The sequence below is a fragment of the Nelumbo nucifera genome, chromosome 5, assembly GCF_055504915.1.
Source record: "Nelumbo nucifera cultivar China Antique chromosome 5, China Antique-T2T, whole genome shotgun sequence".
Classification (NCBI taxonomy): Eukaryota; Viridiplantae; Streptophyta; class Magnoliopsida; order Proteales; family Nelumbonaceae; genus Nelumbo; species Nelumbo nucifera.
The window spans coordinates 82,370,319-82,390,671 of record NC_142653.1 but is presented as its reverse complement, the minus strand read 5'-3'; the positions used below and the strand labels follow the sequence as shown (position 1 = coordinate 82,390,671).

The 20,353-nt window shown below is 35.9% G+C and overlaps 2 protein-coding genes across 3 annotated transcripts in view; one reads left to right on the top strand and one right to left on the bottom strand.

The window, feature by feature from the left end:
• The window catches only part of LOC104593785 (uncharacterized), a 35,874-nt gene extending 28,231 nt beyond the window's left edge, over positions 1 to 7,643 (top strand). Inside the window, exons 4-9 of the mRNA XM_010253786.3 lie at positions 4,240 to 4,422; positions 4,505 to 4,607; positions 4,695 to 4,880; positions 5,254 to 6,494; positions 6,671 to 7,113; positions 7,224 to 7,643. Coding sequence (XP_010252088.1) covers positions 4,240 to 4,422; positions 4,505 to 4,607; positions 4,695 to 4,880; positions 5,254 to 6,494; positions 6,671 to 7,113; positions 7,224 to 7,281 — 2,214 coding nt within the window. The 3' untranslated portion in view covers positions 7,282 to 7,643. The remainder of the gene's footprint in view (positions 1 to 4,239; positions 4,423 to 4,504; positions 4,608 to 4,694; positions 4,881 to 5,253; positions 6,495 to 6,670; positions 7,114 to 7,223) is intronic.
• A 2,029-nt stretch (positions 7,644 to 9,672) lies between these two features.
• Positions 9,673 to 18,673, bottom strand: LOC104593786 (alpha-galactosidase 3). 2 transcript variants are annotated; one of them, XM_010253787.3, is made up of 15 exons: positions 18,340 to 18,673; positions 17,744 to 17,802; positions 17,234 to 17,290; positions 17,108 to 17,142; positions 14,672 to 14,775; positions 14,430 to 14,502; positions 14,169 to 14,227; positions 14,013 to 14,078; positions 13,853 to 13,936; positions 13,464 to 13,528; positions 13,233 to 13,315; positions 12,702 to 12,792; positions 12,366 to 12,424; positions 10,699 to 10,839; positions 9,673 to 10,068 (listed from the first exon to the last, which is right to left on the bottom strand). In XM_010253787.3, the coding sequence occupies exons 1-15, from the start codon at positions 18,528 to 18,530 to the stop codon at positions 9,958 to 9,960; spliced, it is 1,278 nt and encodes a 425-aa protein (XP_010252089.1). In that variant the 5' UTR covers positions 18,531 to 18,673; the 3' UTR covers positions 9,673 to 9,957. The 2 variants fall into 2 exon arrangements, with proteins under 2 accessions (XP_010252089.1, XP_010252090.1); XM_010253788.3 differs by lacking the exon at positions 10,699 to 10,839.
• Between the last annotated feature and the right edge of the window lie 1,680 nt (positions 18,674 to 20,353).

Here is a 20,353-nt window from a genome sequence, read left to right as displayed (position 1 = left end):
TTTTCCCCAAAACATTGGCTGATCTTTGGATCCATTTCACATTTATAACCCTTTCTCTTCTCAGCATCTTGATTTCCTTCATAGTATTCTTGTATTGCCAAGTGATCAGCTCCTCATTCTCGAACCACTGAATCACCACTTTTGAGTCCCTTACCATTTCTATTTTTCTGTAATCATTTAGCCTGGCTAGTCTCAAACCACTTTTTCCCATAATGTAGTAGCTGAAGTATCGATAAAAAAATTGTAGCAGTTGATGTTTTCTATGCTTTAACCATTCCTTTTCTTGTTGTAACTTATGTTACCTGGATACCTACACAATGGTATGGTAGTGTATCATGTTAGATATTTCAATTTTTAGTTTGACTTTCATATTTGACACCTTGTCCATATAATGGTGGGCCATACCAGAAGAACTGCCTAACCTGTGGCTATTCCTGAAGTTGGACTGAAATTAAACTTTGATGGTTGCAATCTAGGCAACCTTGGTGAATATAGCATTGCAGAGGTAATTAGGGATGATTTTGGTAATATCATTCTTAGCTATCAGGACCCCGCAGAGTTTGGTTCCTCATTAAGAGCTGAATTGGTGGCTGTGACTCAAGGTATTAAGCTGGTAGCATTAAATAATTGGAGAAGCCTTGTAGTGACAAATAATTGTTAAGTAGTGATTCCGTGGTTGTGTAACAATGAATAGGTGCCTTTTGAACTTCTGAGAAGCCAAAGCATTAGGAAACAACATGAACTGCTCATTCAGGTGGGTTTCTAGATCTGCCAATGATTTTGCAGATGCTCTAGCCAAATCTGGGGTGATCAGATAAAGCTTGAATTGTGCTATGCTGGTTTTTGGCCTGTGCCGATTGTAGACTTGGTTTTTGGCCTGGGATTGAGATGTTAATTGCTTTTCCTGTTTTCGTACCTGGTTTTTGGCCTGTGCCAATTATACACTTAATCATAGAAGTCTTTTTTTTTTCCCTTTCTTGGATAGCAAGAGTTTTTTCCCCAATATTGACTGTAATTCATTTCTGTTGACTATAAAAAAGTATACAGAGAAATTGTGCCAAGCACCCCGTTTAATAGGCTTGCCCTTGCTACCTAACCCACTTGTATTGTGTTTTCCATTTCCCTATTTCCTTGCCTTGGGGGGGAGGGGGGAGATAACAGCAAATTCTCTGATCTAATTCTATGTGACTATACCTCAAATCAACTCATATTAACACCACCTTTTTTTTCCTTTTTTTTATTTATCACATATAGGAGCTAGTCATCCCTCTCTGCATTTGCATCTTTTGCTACACATTTTTTGGACATGCTTTTTGATAATCCAACATTCTACTCCATACCAATTGCTGACCTTAACATTTTTCATTTGACTTGATTGGTATTCTCTGGTCACATAAATTCCACATGCACCATTCTATCCAAGGTTTAAAATGTTGATGTTGATGGAAATGCCGCTTACCAAAATATAGGACATATGTTGGAAATGTCGAGGGGAAATATTGTAAAAATTAGAGACCTTGTGGAAATATGCAAAGATATTTTGTAAAATGATAAAAGAAGCATTAATACATATTTCTAGACTATTATCTTATTCCCAACCATTATATAAAGTTAAGAAACTAAGATCAATAACAAATTAGTAAATGACGATTTACTGATTTATTATGCATTTTGATGTTTTTACAAGGTTATCTGATATTTTCTTTTCTTATTTTTAGTTCTGATTTATTATAAATTCTAATATATTTATTTCACACTAGTAAATAGAAATACATTTATTCTGATTTTTTAAATATTAAAGTTATAATACATTATGTTTTATTATAAATTTAATAAACTGATTCTCCTTTTTGTAGTATTAAGATTATGAAAATTCTGATTTCTTATAAAACTTAATGAATTTATTATGATTTTAAATACTAAATTTATAATTAATTATGATTTAGTATAAAATTTATTAAATTTATTCTGATTTTTTATATCAAATGTAGAATATGGTTTATTATAAAATTTAATAAACATTTTCTGATTTTAATAAATATTTAAAAAAATACTAACTAGTTAATATTTTATTACTTGAAAAATATTTTATGTTTTATATTATAAAGTAATTAATTTATTCTTTTGTTTTTATATTTTGTTAATTCTTTTTATAAATATTTTTTTGAAATATTAATGGAATAATCTATATTAATATACTGTATTATATTAATATAATATACTGATATATTATATTTTTAATGTACATTAGTCAACATCTTGTCGATATAATAGGAAAAACTGTATTTTTTTTGGTTATTTGGACCGATTTGGTCGACATTTCCGAAGTATAGGAAATGTCGGCCGACATAATGTAATTTTTATATTACCATCCATTTTCATGTCCGTGAGCCTCGACATCGACATATGTCGGGCGACATTAGCGACATTTGGCGACATTTGAAACCATGATTCTATCTCATCTACTCTGCTCTAGATCTATGTGCAACATCATCTTCAATTTCGGCTCCTTTTTGGTCTATACCAAGGTAAAGGAAGCAGTCACTTTGAGGTATCTCTTTGCCTTCCATCCTAATTGTACCTTGATCTTTTTTTTTTTTTTTTAATCTTGTGTTGCTAAATTTGCATGACAGATACCATCCCATTGCTACCTTTGATCCTGGAGTCATTCTTCATATCTCTTATTTTGCATTTTGTTGCACTCTGGACTTGTCAATCAGCACCCTCAATTGGCAAAAACATGCATCATGGAACCTCCTTCCGGATGTGCTTAGTCAATCCATTGATGACTAGTGTGATAAGAGTAAGGGTTGAAATCGTTGAACCCTGAGGAAGGTCCATGATAACTGAAATGCCTGATATCTATCTTTTAGTTGTTCCAACAATAGTCATTTCACTGTCATACATCTTAGTTAGGTTAATGTATTCATTTGGAACTCCTTTTTTTCAAAGCTCACCATATTATATCCCTAGGAATTTTATCATGTGCTGGATTAAAGGATAATGTAAAAATCTTTCATCCATTATCATGCTTTTCTACAATTGCCTAAGTAAATAGCTTTTACAGTTGATCTCCCTAGCATAAAGTCAAATTGGTTTTCAACATGCATGTTTCATGTTGTAGTTTTTGTGCAATCACTCTCCTAAAGTTTAATGGTGTGGCTTATAAAGTTAATTCCATGGTAATAATTACTATAAATTTGCACATTCCTTTTATTCTTATATAGATAACTTTTTGTTCTTCCTCAACTCCATTCACTAAGTATTTTCCTTGTTATTGATGTCTTATTGAACACCTTAGTCAGCCATAATAAGCATCTCTCATAGAAAAAAATGAAAATTTTCTTTTGCTATCAAAAAAATAAAAAGCATATCTCTCATAGATTTCCAAACGTAGATTAGAATGCCATCAAATCCTAAAGTCTTTCCCTTCATCTTTCTTAGAGCCTGTTTAGCAATGGATATCCTTATTCTGGGAGATTTTCAATCTCACCAAAGCAACTAAATATTCTAAATTGTGTTTAAGTCTAATTAGGTCTTATTGGGATAAGAAATTAATTTTATGCATAAATAGTCTTCATCTGAAGTTTGTTGAGACTATCATGTTGAAGTTTTTTGCTGAAGAGGAGATAACAGTTTATTCTCTTTAAACCTAAAGGGTATTCTTGTCATTATGAAAGTTTTAAAAGGTTAATGTCAAACGAAGCACTTACTGCACAATTAGTAAGTAATAAGTAGTGTTTCCATCAATTATGTCAAAATGAATTTCAAATATAGGTGGGCCTATTAGAATCTGACCAAACATACTAAAAGGTCAAAGTTTCTACTGAGTTTCAATCTTTTATCTCTCTAGTTTCTGCACAGAAATGAGGGTCAAAATAGGTGGCCCTATGGAACTGGGGAAATGCAACTTTTTTTTTTATCTCAACCCCAACCTAAGTAACCTGGAATACAGGTAGTAGGTCGATTCATTGTTTTCTGGTGGATTGGTAAAGGAGGTATTCAATATTTGCATTGATTCCTTTCAAAAAAGGGGAAAAAATGCTTCCTGGCATGTGTTTAACTTTGGTCAGAGTTCCGGCAAAATATTCCTAAGGTACATATTAAAAGATGGATCTTTGATAATCTGTGCAAATTCTTTTGAATACATGAATTTATTTATTTTTCTGTTGTTTTGGCTTGTATGTTTGTACTATGTGGATGCGGAGTATGACTTTTCTGGTACATCCCTTTTGGCAGATTGATCAACTTATTGGTAAAGATCACCTCTTTAAACGCAGTATTATACTGATAAAAGCTTGGTGCTATTATGAGAGCCGCATTCTTGGTGCTCATCATGGCCTGATTTCTACATATGCTTTGGAAACATTGGTGCTGTATATCTTCCATCTCTATCACTCGTCATTAGATGGCCCTCTAGCAGTGAGTTTCACTACAAATTAACATGGTTGTGTTGTGTGTATATGCATCAACTCATCTTTAATAAAATGCTACCTGTTTATAGGTTCTATATAGATTTTTAGACTACTTCAGCAAATTTGATTGGGATAATTACTGTATCAGTTTAAATGGCCCAGTCTTCTTATCTTCTCTGCCTGAAATAGTTGGTAAGCAATATCTTTTTTTCCTCCCTCTCTTTGAGATCGAATGGATTCAATTGTTCATAGATCCTGATACTTGTGTGCCTTTTGCAGCTGAGGTACCGGAAAATGGTAGGACTGATTTGTTGCTTAGTAAAGAATTCCTTAAGAATTGTATGGACGTGTTCTCAGTTCCTGCTAGGGGGAATGAGACAAACTCCCGAGCATTTCCCAAGAAGCATCTTAACATCATTGATCCATTGAAAGAAAATAACAACCTTGGACGCAGTGTGAGCAAAGGTATGTAGCAGTTTTTCCTTCTTGGGTAGTCTTCAGGTCATTGTGTTAACAGAGCTATGGAGGTCTTTCTCGATGTTCCATTCCAGTCGCATTTTTTTCCTGAATTTTTTCAGAAGGGAAATTCTCAAGAGCAAAGCTTGAAGTAAAGAATAACTCTAAAGCTAGAAAACCAAGTATTTAATTGAGTTTTATGAAGACCTTGGGGAACCTTGCTGATATTTCCCATGAATTATTTTTTAAATACATTGATGGTTATGGTCACTCCATGAAAATGTTTGAAATTTAAAAACCTCCAACTTAAGCTAACGTCAATGTTTTTTCAGTGTAAAACTTCTTCCACTTTCATTTGTTAATTACGTATGTCTTCACACAGGCAACTTTTATCGCATACGTAGTGCATTTACATATGGGGCCCGAAAACTTGGCCGCATCCTTTTGCTACCAGGGGAAAGTTTAGAAGTTGAACTGAAAAAGTTTTTTATGAACACATTGGATAGACATGGGAATGGGCAGAGGCCAGATGTGCAAGATCCTGTCCCACATTTTTGTGATAATGGATCTGGTCTTACATCATCAAAATCAGGCATTGGGAAAATCAGAGAGGATAAGTCTCATTCAGAATCTCCATCCATTGATTCTGGTGGCACAATGGGAGAGTCATCATTATGTGAACAAATCAATGGTGTCAGGATATCAGGGACAGAAAGAGAAAGTGGAACTGAAATTGCAAATGAACCACAAAGTTATTCCAACAAAGTTGTTCCTGCACCATTGGAGTTTGAACCAGGTGATTCTGCACATGGGCATGCTGTTTCAGGACATCGTCTAGATGGGGATGCAAAGGACCTTGCTACATCCAGGGTTGAAGATTCACGAAACATAAATGAGACGACATCTAGCTCTGCACCTCCAAGAAATGGGAAGGGTACTTCATTGTTTGGAAAAGCACAAAATGCACCTCGCCTCCACTTCTCCCAATTATTTCCCAGAAATGGGAAGCCTGGAAGTGGAAATACCAACTTTCCAAAGCCAGTGGACTCTGGAATGCATGAGAAGGTATCTTCTTGGTTTCCACCAGTAGGAGCAAGCAGTTTTTATTCACAAGACATGGAAGAGACTTCTACGGTGGCCAGTAGTACAATATATTCTTCAAGTAGTCACGAGGGTCCAACTTTTGGGTCAATTAACATTATAATGCCAAATCAAGTTGTCTATTCCTCAGAGGATTTATCTCCTGCATATGGAGAAAGGGACTTGACTGGCAATGCTGGAAGTCTTGAAGCCATGGATACCTTGGCAGATCTTAGTGGGGACTATGACAGTCATCTCTATAGTCTCCAATATGCTCAACAATGCCACGAATATCACGAATATACCTTCTGGGGCACTGTTCTGCCAATCTCTCCATCATCACCTCAGCTGCAGAACAAGCATGGGTGGGATACTCTTCGTCGGTCAATGCAGTTTAAGAGAAATATATATTCACATGTGAACACAAATGGTGTCATCCCAGGATCACAATTCTACACTGTAAACTCTCCACTATTGTCTCCTGGTGCCTTCATAGAAGAAACATCAAAACCGCGAGGAACTGGAACATATTTTCCCAATACGGTATATTCACTTCAAGGCTTTGGGTGTTTTGGATTTGAGTTATGTTGAAATTATTGTTTGCGGCTGCGTCTATATTTTAGATGATGGGGCTGTTTTGCAGCTTTGTGTTTCTTGTTGAACTTTGCAGATGGTGGGGCCTTTTTATCTCAGTGATTTTATGCTTGAAATTTTTGCAGAATCATCATTCATACAGGGAGAGACCCTCCCTGGCGAGGGGGAAGAATGCAATGGTGGTGACTCAAGGTCAGTTGCAGAGATCCTCTCGTAACAACGGCCGAGCTATGACACCACCAAAGATGAATGTGCTGGACAAAGGCAGCCATGAGCTGTCACAAGCAGACTTCCCAGTTCTTTCAGGCCATGGAAAGCCAGGGTCGTTGGAGTTGTTTCAGTCTGGCCACCCGACTGTGAAGAGTTCCTCACATTCCAATGGCTTTTCTGCCCAAACTGACAGACTTGAATTTGGGTCTTTTGGACATATGTCATTGGGTGCACACTCGGCACAAACAAGCAAGCAATCGGACTCTGGTACCACACACAATCAAGGGGCAATTTCAAATTTCCCAACTTCTGCGGCTCAGAGGATGAGACCTGTTTTGGGTATGCAGCAGGAGAAAAGGTACCGCAATGTTCTACATTATTAATATATTTGGCATTTGGGAACATATGCAGGATGTGTTCTAAGTTCTCTTCTTTGCCTTCCCCCCCCCCTCTGGTTCGGACCTGCAGGGTTGCAGTACAAACCTACCATCTGAAAGATGAAGACTTCCCCCCCTTATCCATCTGAATATGGGTTGCAAGGGGAGGATCTATGTATAGATAAGGTAGATGAACAGACTGAACAGCAGTAAATTCTAACAGACCAGCCCGGAGCTTGAACTTTTGCTTGCGTGCCTTGCTGTCGGCATATTTGAATCATCAGAAAAGAAATCCTTTTCTTTTGTTTTTTTTTTTAGTGTGGTGCACAATGCATATTGTACATTCTCCTGATTCTTTTTCTGATCTGTATTCCCCTTCTTCCTGGTAGCTGCTTCATACACAGAACCTCGTTGATGATTTTCACTCCGGGTCGTCCTTTGCACCATTGTTGGTGATAGATAAACAGAATTTGAGTTTGGTTATTTCTTTAGATAGATTTTCTTTCCCCAAGAAGCATGTGGTTTCATTATTACCCTAAGTAATCCAGCATTACTGCAATCTTTTAGTGAAGTATAAAAGGCACTAAAGGCCAGCCCATAACGTCAACGCTACCAGGAGACACCAAGAAGATTGCGTAAGCGCAAGTGCGCAACTTCATTACGGCCTTATGGGGGCCAACGGGTCAATTACATCTGGCCTTTGGTGCGCTGAAGTCGGGTGATGCGCCCTGCTGTGTTGCTTGTATTTGTTATTTCACATTTTAACTCGACTAAAACTCACAGGAGGACAAAATTTAACGCCTATGTTTGGTGTGTATTTCCCAATAAAATAATTACACTTTCAATGTGGAACTTTTGAATTAAAGGCCGTAGGTCGGTGAGCTGTTGATATTTTGGAGAATGCTAACAATATGAAAACCATCAACGGCTTTCCAAGTTACTGCCAAAAATGGGGTTGTTTTAGTATTTTACCTTTATTCTTTTGGTAAATTTATTGAAAATTAATTCATTCTTCCAACTTGGTGCATGTATAATTAGCACCAATCTTCCTTGCTTTAAAATGTTATGTCATTACGTGTCCAAATAAAGAACAGAAGGTAAAGAACAAATAAAGAACAAATCCTATTTTTGTATTGGCTATTTTGTCATTTAAGATATAGAGAGGGAAATCCAGATGGGCAACTAATTAATAAAACAAATATAAAATATGAAAGAAATATTATTCGGCTTAGTAGATAGTATAATAATTAACAAACAGAAGGTAAAGCATCTGTGCCCAAGCTCTGCCCAACCATAATAACAATAAGAAATTGAACAGAGTTTAATGGGCATAATAATAAGGTTTTTTTTTTAATTTGATTTAAATTTCCTAATTATAATCAAATAGTTGCAAGTTGAAGGGGCTAAAAGGGTTGGGGACAGCCCCCACCACGCAAAAAAAAACAAAAACCGGTAGTACATTAAACAGAATGGCAGAACGAGATTCACGCAACCGACCCTCTGTTGAATGATGATGATGAGTTTTAAGCAAATGTTTGGAAAAATGGATGCTTGAGCATAGGCTTCTTAAATCGAATTCAGACCTACCCACATGACACTACAGCTGTACATTGAGAACATCTCTCCCCTTGAATGGTAACATCTAACATGGGATGTTCTCAATGCACAGATGTACTGAAGCGTGGGTAGGAGATCCGAACTCCCTCAAAACACAAAGCGAGGACATATTGACATAATCTATTGTATTTGTATACCAAACCCTCTTTATGCATTGTTCGTGCTTTTGACATTCGCGTGGAGGGCAATGCCCAGGCTATCGAACTTAAATACAGACAACGTACACTCGATGAGCAGCAAGAAAATATGATGGAACTTAATGTGCATCGAACGTCGAAACTGGCTTAAGTGTAAACGGGCTACACCATTCCTTTACCTAGCAGAAATGGATATATCGTGTTCAACAAAAATCATGTCCAGATTGTGAAAACATAATTATATATTGTATGTAAGCTCCATAACAGTGTAGGATCTACTGATCTTTTATGGCTAAGGTTGTCCTAGAAGATTCAGCAAGCCTTCCAATCCAAGAATGTCAAAATGTAATCACAAGAATTAAGTAAATAATGAAAATAAACTCAAGCACTGTTTTCAAAACCGGACAGTCGGCCGGAAAAACCGGGAACCGGTCACCTGACCGGTTCTGTTTACCTCAAAAACCGTTTTTTCCCCCCAAACCATTGATTTTGGTCAACAAACCACTGAACCGGCCGGTTAACCGTTCAAACGGTTGACTATTTTTCAATTTTGTAATTTTTTTATTTTTTTGTCAGAATGGGCTGGCCATTCGGGTCGAATGGTCGAACCATTCAAACCGGTAACTGGACCCCTGACCGGTTCGTTTTTAAAAACCATGAACTCAAGTTTCATGTATAATTATGTATTTTGATGATAGAGGGTGAATTTATGAGGTGTGTAAAGAGTGCTTTCAGTTAAATTGAGAGTTCCAAGACCTCAATTTTTGCAGCATGAGGAAACCAGCATTGATAACCAAAGAAAAGAGGAAACCAGCAAAGTCACCCCTTAAATCACATTGTTTTCACTTATAACACCCCTTAATCACATTGCTTTCAAAGTGCACAACATAACCATATGCTGATACTAGATAAATTTCAGTTACGGTTAATATCCATGTGCAAAGATATCATACTGCTACATTCCTATATATAGAGCCATGCCCCATCTTGGTGGATGGGCTGGGATTGAAAACCAGTATACATCGTACAGCACATCTGACTTAGGCCGGGTACTTGAATCCAATGGAATGACTAAACTGCAAACTGATATGCCATTTGGGGAGTGAAGATATACATCTTACAATCATGAGAATCAACTTGAGTGCTGAATGATGTCAAAGCATCTTCTGGCATATCTTCATGCTGGCAGTAGATGCATTACAAAATAAGTACGAGTTTTACAAAAGAAAGAAAGAAAGAAAAGCCAAAAGCCTACCAAAAAAGAGCCAAAACATAAAGCAAGAGGACTGAGGTTTCTAGATATTAAAGAGGTTATACCAAGGCTGGAGGCAGTATAAGTGGCAATGAAAAGGCACAGTAAAGGCAATTCTTTAGCTGCAGTAATCTGTTCCTGGATTCTGTCTTAAATTTTGGTTTGGTAGACTCTTTTTCACTATGTTACCCAGATATGGCATGGACATAATTGGATATGCTGTCTACAGATGTCATAGGTTTGGAACTAATTGTTAAGGTTTTGATCAGTAGATAACCCAGGTCAAAGCCAGGTAAAAGTTAGGCAAAGACTCATAACTCAGATGGTTATGATTGCTTTGCATGGTTGGTTCTCTGAGAGATTAGATAGATGAACTTTTGCATAGTGAGTTCGACCAATTTTCATGTGCAACGTATTCCTCGATGGGTTCTGGATTATAAGTATTCTGAAACTACATGTTGGAATGGACATTTCCTTCTATGCACCTATGCAAGCACAAGTATCTATATTATAATCATCCAATCATCTTTGTTCAAGTTGTTCATGCATGTTTTAATCACCTTCCATATATCTCGTACAGAAACACTGATGGTTGGGTCAAGGCCCAATGCTTCCCATTTGGCTGTGATTGTGACTGCTTTTGAACACCGGTTCCAAAAGGCCACTACCAACCGGTTTCCAGACAGAGGGCCTGCCCAAACCTGCAACAACAGGACTCTTTCTATGAGATGGTACTTGGTGTAAGATATATATCTTAGTCTGTATTCTGAAATGATAATTGCAGCATGGACATCTCATTTTTTTTGGTTCTCAAGTCGGCATGTGTCTCCAAGTCAACACATGTCAAATTTCCCAAATTACAAGTGGTACTTGGCAGTATGGGAATGAAGAATTTATAGTTTTCTCCCACCAGGCCTTTTCTCCAAAATTGCAAACCTTGGGAACAGTGTACATCACAGAGATGACCATTTCCATTCATAATGTATTTGTGCACTTCTAACTGATGAGAGCAGAAGCTTTTTTCACCATAGTGGATATAAGTTTTCCAAAATGTCCTTCACAAGCATTACATTGTTTGAAATTTGATATATTGTCAACATTGCATTAATTAACCACAAGCTTAGCCTTATGGAAGCACCTCATGCACAAGTTATGATACTATAAAGATACACATTTCTGCTTTGGGAAATAAAAACACAGAATAATGCAGACATGGAAAAGGGAAAGAAGCCATGAAGAAAAATACCAATTTTTTCCATTTCCTCATCCAACAGTAATTTTTGGGGCTTTTCTAGTTTGTTTTGATTTTAATTTTTCTACTTGTCTTCTAGGTTATGGTTGCCATGCTTCATAAGTTTAATTGATCTAACGAGTCAAAGAAGTAAAATGAGTCATGGTGGAAAGTTCCAAAATTTAGAAAAGTTGAAATTGTGGGTTATCTCACTTTCCTTGCAGCTTAAGTGCTTTTTTGGATGGAATAGTGGGCAACATTCTGTTTGACTAAATTTTTGAGTCATTAAATACATTTTTCAGTTACCTATCCAATGAGCCAAGATCTTGGGAAACCAATCTTCTTCTATTGTCTTTTTTAAGTATTGCTTTTTCTTTTTTTTTTTTTTTGCTTCAAGAGTTCTACTATTCTTCTATATTCTTTATCTAAACTCCATGGCCATTATTCAATATTGGTCCCAGCTATCTGGTGTCTTGGGAGGGGTAGACTGGATATGGACCTAACCTTTGTCATTTATCTGTGCTATATGACTTTCTTCTAATTTCTCATTTGCTACAATCTTCATCCAACACTACTATCAATCTAACTACTTGTATTTCATTTCTATTATTACTTCCCATTTCAAAGTTCTTTCTACTTAATCCTAAATTTCCATTTTCTGTTATGTATAAATCAAAAGATTTTTATTATATTACATATAACAGGGGAAAAATTAGCTGACAGTTACTGAAAAAGATTTTCCACCCACTATTAATACCACGTGCAAAACCCATACTTCCCCCACTTGTATAATTAATAAAAATTCACCATTACAGGAAAAAAAAACAGTTACTGAAAAATAACTTCATAAACTTGGTCAGTTTGCCAGTTAACTCAGTCAAGTAAAAACCCAAAACTGATAAACTACTTTCCAATTCTAACTAGATTTAGATCAATTAGCTGACAAAAACATTGCTTCTTAGAGATATAGATGTAATCTTTGTGGGAGAGGTAGACCTGTTTGCAGTTGTCCTTTCCTTCAGCATAGACTTTCCGGCCTTGAACCCCAAGTGGGTCTGCAAGGAAAAAAAAAAGTGTTCTTAATTAGTCATTCTGCTAGTGCATGCTAAAATTGCACCTAGAGAACATGTCAGAACAAGATACCCAAGAAGAATATAAATCGTAGTAAGAACAAAGATACTACTTTTTAGTCAATGGGAACTAGATGACAGAGAGAAAAAGATGTTAGGGAACCCACCATTATGGTCATACACACATAAAGTGATAAAGATATTCCCCCAAATTCTTTGGCCATAATAGCAACATTAGTATGGAAATGAAAATATAGAATACCTTGGTTTACAGCAATGACCTCTTTATTGCTCAGAATCTCCAATGTTTCTGCAGTCATGTTTCTTACATCACAACCTATCAAAAGAGGTGCCTGTACACACAAAAAAGTTAGTAAACTATGCTACATGCTGTGCAACAGTCAACAGACCTTGTACTTATTGCCCCTTGATCTCCAACAATTGGAATTTGGGACTGTTATTTTTCATGTTGTTGTTAAGGATGTTTTAGACTAGTGAAGTTGTAAATAATACATATTGGTTTAACTTTTGAGAGATCAACATTAAAAAGCATGGCCTTGACTCATAAATTTGGTCTTCTTCCATCTAAGGTCATCTTGTGAAAGAATAAGATAGTAAGAAAATAGCTGAAGTTGATCATCTACTGAGGAAGACTCTTGACAAGACCAGAAAAGTAACATGAAGAGCTCCTAATATGTCATTTTAGATAAAAGGAGAATAGAAGATTAATTATAGACACTTGCAAGATATTTTTCCAAATAAAACAAAATCCTCTAGTCTTGCAGAACAGCACCTTCATCAATGCCCAAATACTGAAATGTGCACGGTACTCCTGGTAAGTCATGCCTCCATTGCCAACTTCTAACATATCTGGGTCTGCTCATAAAGGTCATGGAATCTATTAGCAAGTTGGCAGAAACTTTAATGGTTATAGCTTCCAAGTTCCAATCAAGTCTGCAATTAACAAAAGAAGGCATCCACCACTAAATAATATCCAAGTCTCTACAATGAAGACATGTCTTACCATTCCACCCACCAGGCCCAGCATATGCAGCCCACTTGTCATTAAGATCAGCGATTGTGGTCATACTTCCCAATAAAGAGAAAAAATATGATCAGTATAAAAAGGAACCAAGTTAATCATATTATGCACATCAATGACATGTACCTGCACAAATACTCCCGAGTCCTATAAAAATCCTAAATAAATAAGCTCCAGTTTCTGTTGCAGGCTCATTTTTGTTTCCATACTGTTATAGACTTATAGGTATACCACATGCTGGAATTCTCAAAACCCTGAAGAACACTGAATTACTGAACCAGGATTTCTATCTATTGGGTCACTGACTCACTGCCATGTTCATCAATTGGATTATGAAATTGAAATACTGCACTTCCGTTCAAATTACAAACCTTGCCCATGAGTCATTGATGTCATCCGTTGTTCGCCAACTATTTCCAACTCCACCTGCCCACAAGGCAGGGTCATCCACGCCCCTAATTAAAATGAAAACATCATTACTTTTAATTGAATGACTTTAAATGTACAAAAAGTGCAAAAAATCTTACTTACCATTCACAAAGTGAATAGAAAATTGTATGGCCAGTTGCATTTAGAGCATCACGCATAGGTGGGTATCTGGAAGTGATGGAAAACTGAATCAATTTAGGAACTGCTTACAAATGTTTTTAGACTTCTTACTTAAAGAGATTCAAGGTGAGGTTAAACCTTTTCTCTGGTTTGATCCCTAGGTTGTAACAGTTGTCATACTTCAAATAGTCTACACCCTGAATGAAAAAGCAAAAAAAATATAAATATAAATTGGAAATGAAGCGATGTAAATGAAAACAATTTGACAAATGTGGGATTCACCTAAATTGAGATGACCCAACTGCAGATTCAAAATTTCATTTCAAACTATTTAATTTGTACATAAATGAACTGGAATTCTCATGCCCCATTTTATGAAAAAATATAAAAAATCCTTACCCAAGATGCAAATAATTCAGCATCAGCACTCTCGTGAAAAAGGGATCCAGGCCGAACTTGACATGTAAAAACCCTAAAAGTTTCATTTGGATCAGAAGAGAGTGAAAATAAAGTGCTAATAGCATCTAAAATAAATTATGATGGAGGATTCATTTTGGTATTTCTTTGTTCACTTTCTCGAAGTCTTAAGCATGTACTAAATTCTATCCTTTTTACCCCAATAATTGTGAAATTTATCCTACCCAGCATCAGAATAAATACCAAGCTTGAGGCCCTTCTCATGTATATAATCAGCAAGGGATTTAATACCGGATGGAAAGGTTTCTGGATCAGGGACCAAACTGCCCTGCACAATCACATAGTTGTTATGTGGGAAAATCAAAAAATAAACAGAAAAAACTCTTTTTTTTCCTCTTAAGGAAGAAGGCTTGCCTTGCAAAATGCTATATTCTGTAGGGCTTTGGTCAGCAAAAAATTCAGCATGAAGTTGCAAGTTGCTGAACTTTAATGCATTGAGTTGCCAATCAGGAAAGAAAAAAGGTTTTCTAATCAGGTCAAGCAGGAAGCCTTCCTATTTGATCCCACCCACTTCTGACACAAAGGATAATGTGGCTGATCCAAACCATCCATTGACTGTGCAACCCACAGTCCATACTGACCCTGTAGTCAATCTTATATCAGAAATTTGTCCAATTGTTAATAGTTGCCCATACTTTTTTAATAGAAATTATCCATAAAATGGGGCCCATTTTGAACATGTGGCAAGATCTTTCTTGCTCAAATATTTTCCATGAATAAAGGGTTGGGAGAGGAATGAGACTCTTCTCAAGCTCCAAACTAAGTTGCCACATAGAAGATTCAGAGGTTGTTTAGGAAAAGCTCACTGAATTATCTGGATTACCAGCTCACTCTCGGCTAGCAAGTGTGCTGATTAGGGGTCATTTGGCATATGAGTTATATGATTTAAGAATTTTCAGTGTGACAAGATAGTTGGGAGCCCAAAAGGGCTACCTGTGTTCTGGTCACCGTTTATTAATAGGGCAACCTTTAGCATTAAAACCCTAAAATTAAGCCCTTTTTTGTTGGTAATTCTTAAATTAATAATGCAGCTAGCTACCTGCTACCAGCCAGATCCGGTTTGCCTAAATGGAATACAGGTATCCCATGTAATGTGCTTATATTATGGATCTATATTTAGTTTTTGAATCTAAATGTCATTTTCAGGACTTGTGTATTGCCAAATTTAATTAAGTTTCTAACATGTGCAGATATTTTAGTTATTGAAAAAAAAAACATGTGCAGATATTTGTTTTTTTTTTTTTTTGATCAGTAACAAAAAATTTTATTAATGATGTGAAGATTTGTGAAACTTTAGATACGATAGGGGGAGGTAAAATGTCTTAACTCCCCATCAACAGAATACAATGAAAGAAAGTTAAAAATTAGCCCAAAAGATAGACTCCCTATTCACCCCCTGCTTGGCCAGCCCATCTGCTAATGAGTTAGCAGTCCTCTTCACCCAGCTGTATTGTATCTCAATGTGCAGATGTTTGTTTAAACATACAACATTACATATTGTAAAGTGTCAATGCTATAGAATATATATATCTAGAAGCATCAACCAGTATCTGGTATCATATCCAATAAATATTAGAAACTGGTACACTAGGCATGTACAGGCATCCATGATCCAGGTATCATAATATGGGCCACAAAAAAATGTATGGAAGATTCTAGTATCTGTAAAGATTTGGTTAGATTGAACATATTTGTTAGTGGATTGGTAAAAGAACTGTATTTTATGCCAAAAAATGTAAATATACTAGGGGCATTCCCCTTATACATCAATTACAGGTATGGCTGTTCTGCTCATTTACAAAATCTACAGATACAGATCTTCAGGATAGAAGTATCTTTGGTAGTCTATGTGTGTATATATATATATATATATATATATATATATATATATATAATGAACTGAGTAAAGAATTTGTTTTTGCAACTGTGGCAATCTGTGGTGAGGTTCTATATAAATGGGAAAGCATTGAGATTGTTGTTTAAGACCTATGAAGCACAAGCTTTGGAACAAGTCAGACTCCACCAATATTCTTTTAATCTATATATGCTTGTTTATTTTCTGCTTTTATCGATTCCCTTAACCTTCATCCCACTTCTCTCAGTTATAAACCATAGTTAACATCTTTGTTATTATTCTTTCCCTTCCCCAATCAATCTAGCTCTTTTATTGATCTTCTTCTTAAAAATTTACCCATTAAAATCCCGTGTCAACCACTGTTTGACCCTTTAGATGTGTGTGCCCCTCTTTACCAAACAATTTTAGACTACTAATATACTAAAAGAAAGCTCAAAAAGAAGGGCTGAAGGATTGATATTGATGGCTGAAAAAGTGTCCACCTCAAGGTCCTATCAAATGGACAATTTGGATCAGACACATCATCCCTGGATGTGGTAGAAGCGTGGCATATATGGAAGAACTCTACTTGACATATAATATTTTTTAAGCTTCTTGATTTGGAGAAAACAATAAAACAGATATACTGCTCAAACAGTAAATAAAAACGTGGCACTTGCTGATTCTATTGAACCGTAACCTATCATTACTTATCTAATTATTAAAATTCATTTAAAAATGTGAAGATAAATAGCTCTAAATGAACCTGTAGACTCCTTGAAGGGGAAGACCAACAATCATCTGTCATCAAAGATGATGGATAAGTCTAAGACAAATAAGAGAATAAAATTGTGCCCATTGACTGGAATACATGGGTAATAGGAAGAATTACCTATATTCACATAAACATAACCTAATTCAGCCAAACCAGTCGAGATGAGTTCATCAGCTGCCAGTAAAGAAAACAATTGAAAATCGTGAGGTAGTTTGGTCAAATAACAAGACGAAGCATCGGATAAATTCCTCAGGTGGCATATACGACTGATACTCATACACATCACAGCATTCTCAACAAACCGGTCATACACATTACAGCATATTCAACTAATCAAGCTCACATATATATAAAAATGCATACTCAACGCATCTTAAAATTCGGAGGGAAGGGATAACAAAATATTAAACTCAATACTGAAACAAATAAAGAAGATGCATTAATTTGTCTCTCCTTGCAAGCAACAATATGATGCATGCACAAGCACTAGAATATATGCATTGTAAGCCTCGTGGAAATTGTTGCCTAGGTATCTTGCTGACCCGCTATTGCCCAGGCACCAATTGCGTAGCGAGCTTAATTTAAGAGCTAAACAAATGAACAATGGAAGAAGGCAGATAGTCAGACCTGTTTCCTTAATAACAGTTTCGTTAATATTGCAGGCAAAGAAATTCCAGCTATTCCATCTGCAACCACAATAGAAATAACAATAACTAAAGGCATAGCAAAGAAAAAACAATGAAAAAGAAAACATCAGAACCCAACTAATGATGATGGATTAGTAAAGTAAAATTCAGCCTTGCCCAAAAATGTAAGCCCGTGACTTGCATGTCATTCTAAAAATAGTGTTTTCAATTTGAAGTCGGAATTGAGAAACTGAAAATCCAATTTCCGTTCCAAATCATTATTTTTTTTCTAATTTCAACAGAAATAAGAAAAAGAAACATATTTATTTTTTGCAAATAAACTGCTGGCACGTCTCCAATAAAAACAGTAAATCCGAAAAATCGCTGGTTATTGTGTAGCAAAAATTAAAAAGGAAAAAAAAAAAAACAGAAAAATCGCTGGATATCAGGTGTAGTGAAAATACAAGTTGCAAAAATGTCTCGCTGCTCAAAATCAGGAAGAAGGTCAACAAAAAGATTAAAACAGTATGTAACAATGCATAACAAGTCGGAGAAAAAAGAAGATAAAACTTAGCATTAGTAGTGGGAAACGGTTACCCCATCTGAGGCGTTTGAGCCAATCCGTTGTTGAGTTGCAGTTTTCCATAATTAGAAGTATCGAAAAGGTTGGATTTCAACGCGGGTCTTTCGTTATTTTCAGGAAGAGGTACCACTCGAACTGCGACCGTGATAGAAATTGCAGAAACCCAAAGGATCAGAAGAGAAATGTACACGGTGTGATTAACCATTCTCTCTATCTCTGTCTCTCCGTTTTCTTCTCCTTCCTCACTTGTCAGAGTAAGAACGGAGGGATTTGATTTAAGAAAAAAAAGTGCGGGATACAGAGCTGTTTGCCGGGGCCTGGCGGTTTATCCACTTGATAGTTTGGTACAGACTGAAGCGTGAATTTGGAAGTAAAGATATACTTAATTTATTATTAATTAATACAATTTTGGTTTAATTACAAATATACCCGCTTTTTTTCTTCAACGCTTATCTTTCTTTTTCAATTGAAAAAACAAAATCATTTCAGACTCTTCCTTGTGCAAATTTCCCATTGCTTATTGGAAATTTGCCTTAATACGAGGAGGTTAGGTTAGATCAAGATCCATTCATAGCAAATCAGAGTCTTGAGTCTTGACCGGTAAGTGAGGATACGTAGACTAGATGTAAATTTTGCAAAATCTTGGATAAACAAGACGAGGGCATTTTGGATAATGTGAAATAGTTCTTTATTTATTAAGGCATCGAAAGTTGACGTTTTCGTAATCGGTGATCCATCCAGCATTCCAGTGTCTTCTTCTCATTATTTATTCTTAGGGGGTAGGGATGGGCTATAAGAATTGGGATATGCCACTCACAGAGGGCGCCTCGTAATTAACCTCACAGGCACATCTACTATGTATTGAAAATATTTCCGTAAATAATAATGTATAAGTACGAAAGATGTTTCTAATGCATGGGATGTGATTATGAGGTAGGTGTGGTGCCATGTGTGAAAAGTAGATCCCGTCTCATGTTATAAATTCATCATAATCTTTTACTTACCAAAAAAATAACTCAATCTTTTATTATTAGAGTGGTCAATGGTTATTTTTGTTATTATTATAAAAATAAGTAAATAAATGAATGGGAAGGTTCCACTTCAATATCCTGAACTTTGGGTGTATTGTCAAGTTAGTACTCGAATTTTTAAACTTGTCACTACAATATCTAAACTTTCAAAAAGTGTTAAGTTGGCCCCTACCATTAACCGACTGCCAGTTATTTGTTGAAAATGTTAAAATTACCCTTCAAAAGAAGACATTGTTCATCGTCTTCTACCTTGAGACTGACTCAATTATCTTCAAAGAAAAAGAGAGAAAAAACATAAAATATGATAAAGAGAAACAATAACTAAAAGCAAATAAATAACTAGACAATAATGTGTCTCAGATCTAAAGGTAGTAGAAGACAATGACTTCATTAGTTTACGTTAGAAAATAGTATAAAATACGGAATGGAACATATAAAACAACCCACAGGCCACTTGTAGGCATGCACCCGCTTACCAGACCTCTGTGAACCACCAAGAATGATGCTCATAAAATCGACACTTGATAGAGATAGAAAGTTGTGTTGTGTGCAATGATTTGTGTTTTTAGGTCGACCAACACTCATTTTATGTGAATATTTATAGTGCTTTCCTCCTATGGGTCCCTACCCATAGAGAGAACAAATCTATAGATATATTCCAACTCAACTCCCTTCCCAAGCAATGTGGGATAAGGAGTCTTCCCATGCATTTAAATGAGGGAAGAGGTACAAGGAGGGAGGAGAGATTTTTGAAATTTTGAATCTCCCTTTAGCAGTCTAAAATTTCAAACACTTCAACTGGTCCAGTCTCAAGGTAGAAGATAATGAATAATGTCTTCTTTTGAAGTGTAGTTTTGACATTTTCAATAGATAATTAACGACCGATTAACACCAGAGACCAACTTGACACTTTTTGAAAATTTAAAAGTTAGGATACAAATTTGACACTAGCCCAAAATTCAGGTACTAAAGTAGAATTTTCTTTAATGAAAAAGAA

Excerpts from the sequence above, each read along its gene's own strand:
- LOC104593786 (XM_010253787.3), bottom strand. The coding sequence starts at position 18,530 with ATGGTTAATCACACCGTGTACATTTCTCTTCTGATCCTTTGGGTTTCT. Across the intron at positions 17,803-18,339 it reads GCTCAAACGCCTCAGATGGG|ATGGAATAGCTGGAATTTCT; the intron begins GTAACCGTTTCC and ends TTGTGGTTGCAG. Across the intron at positions 14,079-14,168 it reads GGGATCAAACCAGAGAAAAG|ATACCCACCTATGCGTGATG; the intron begins GTTTAACCTCAC and ends CATCACTTCCAG.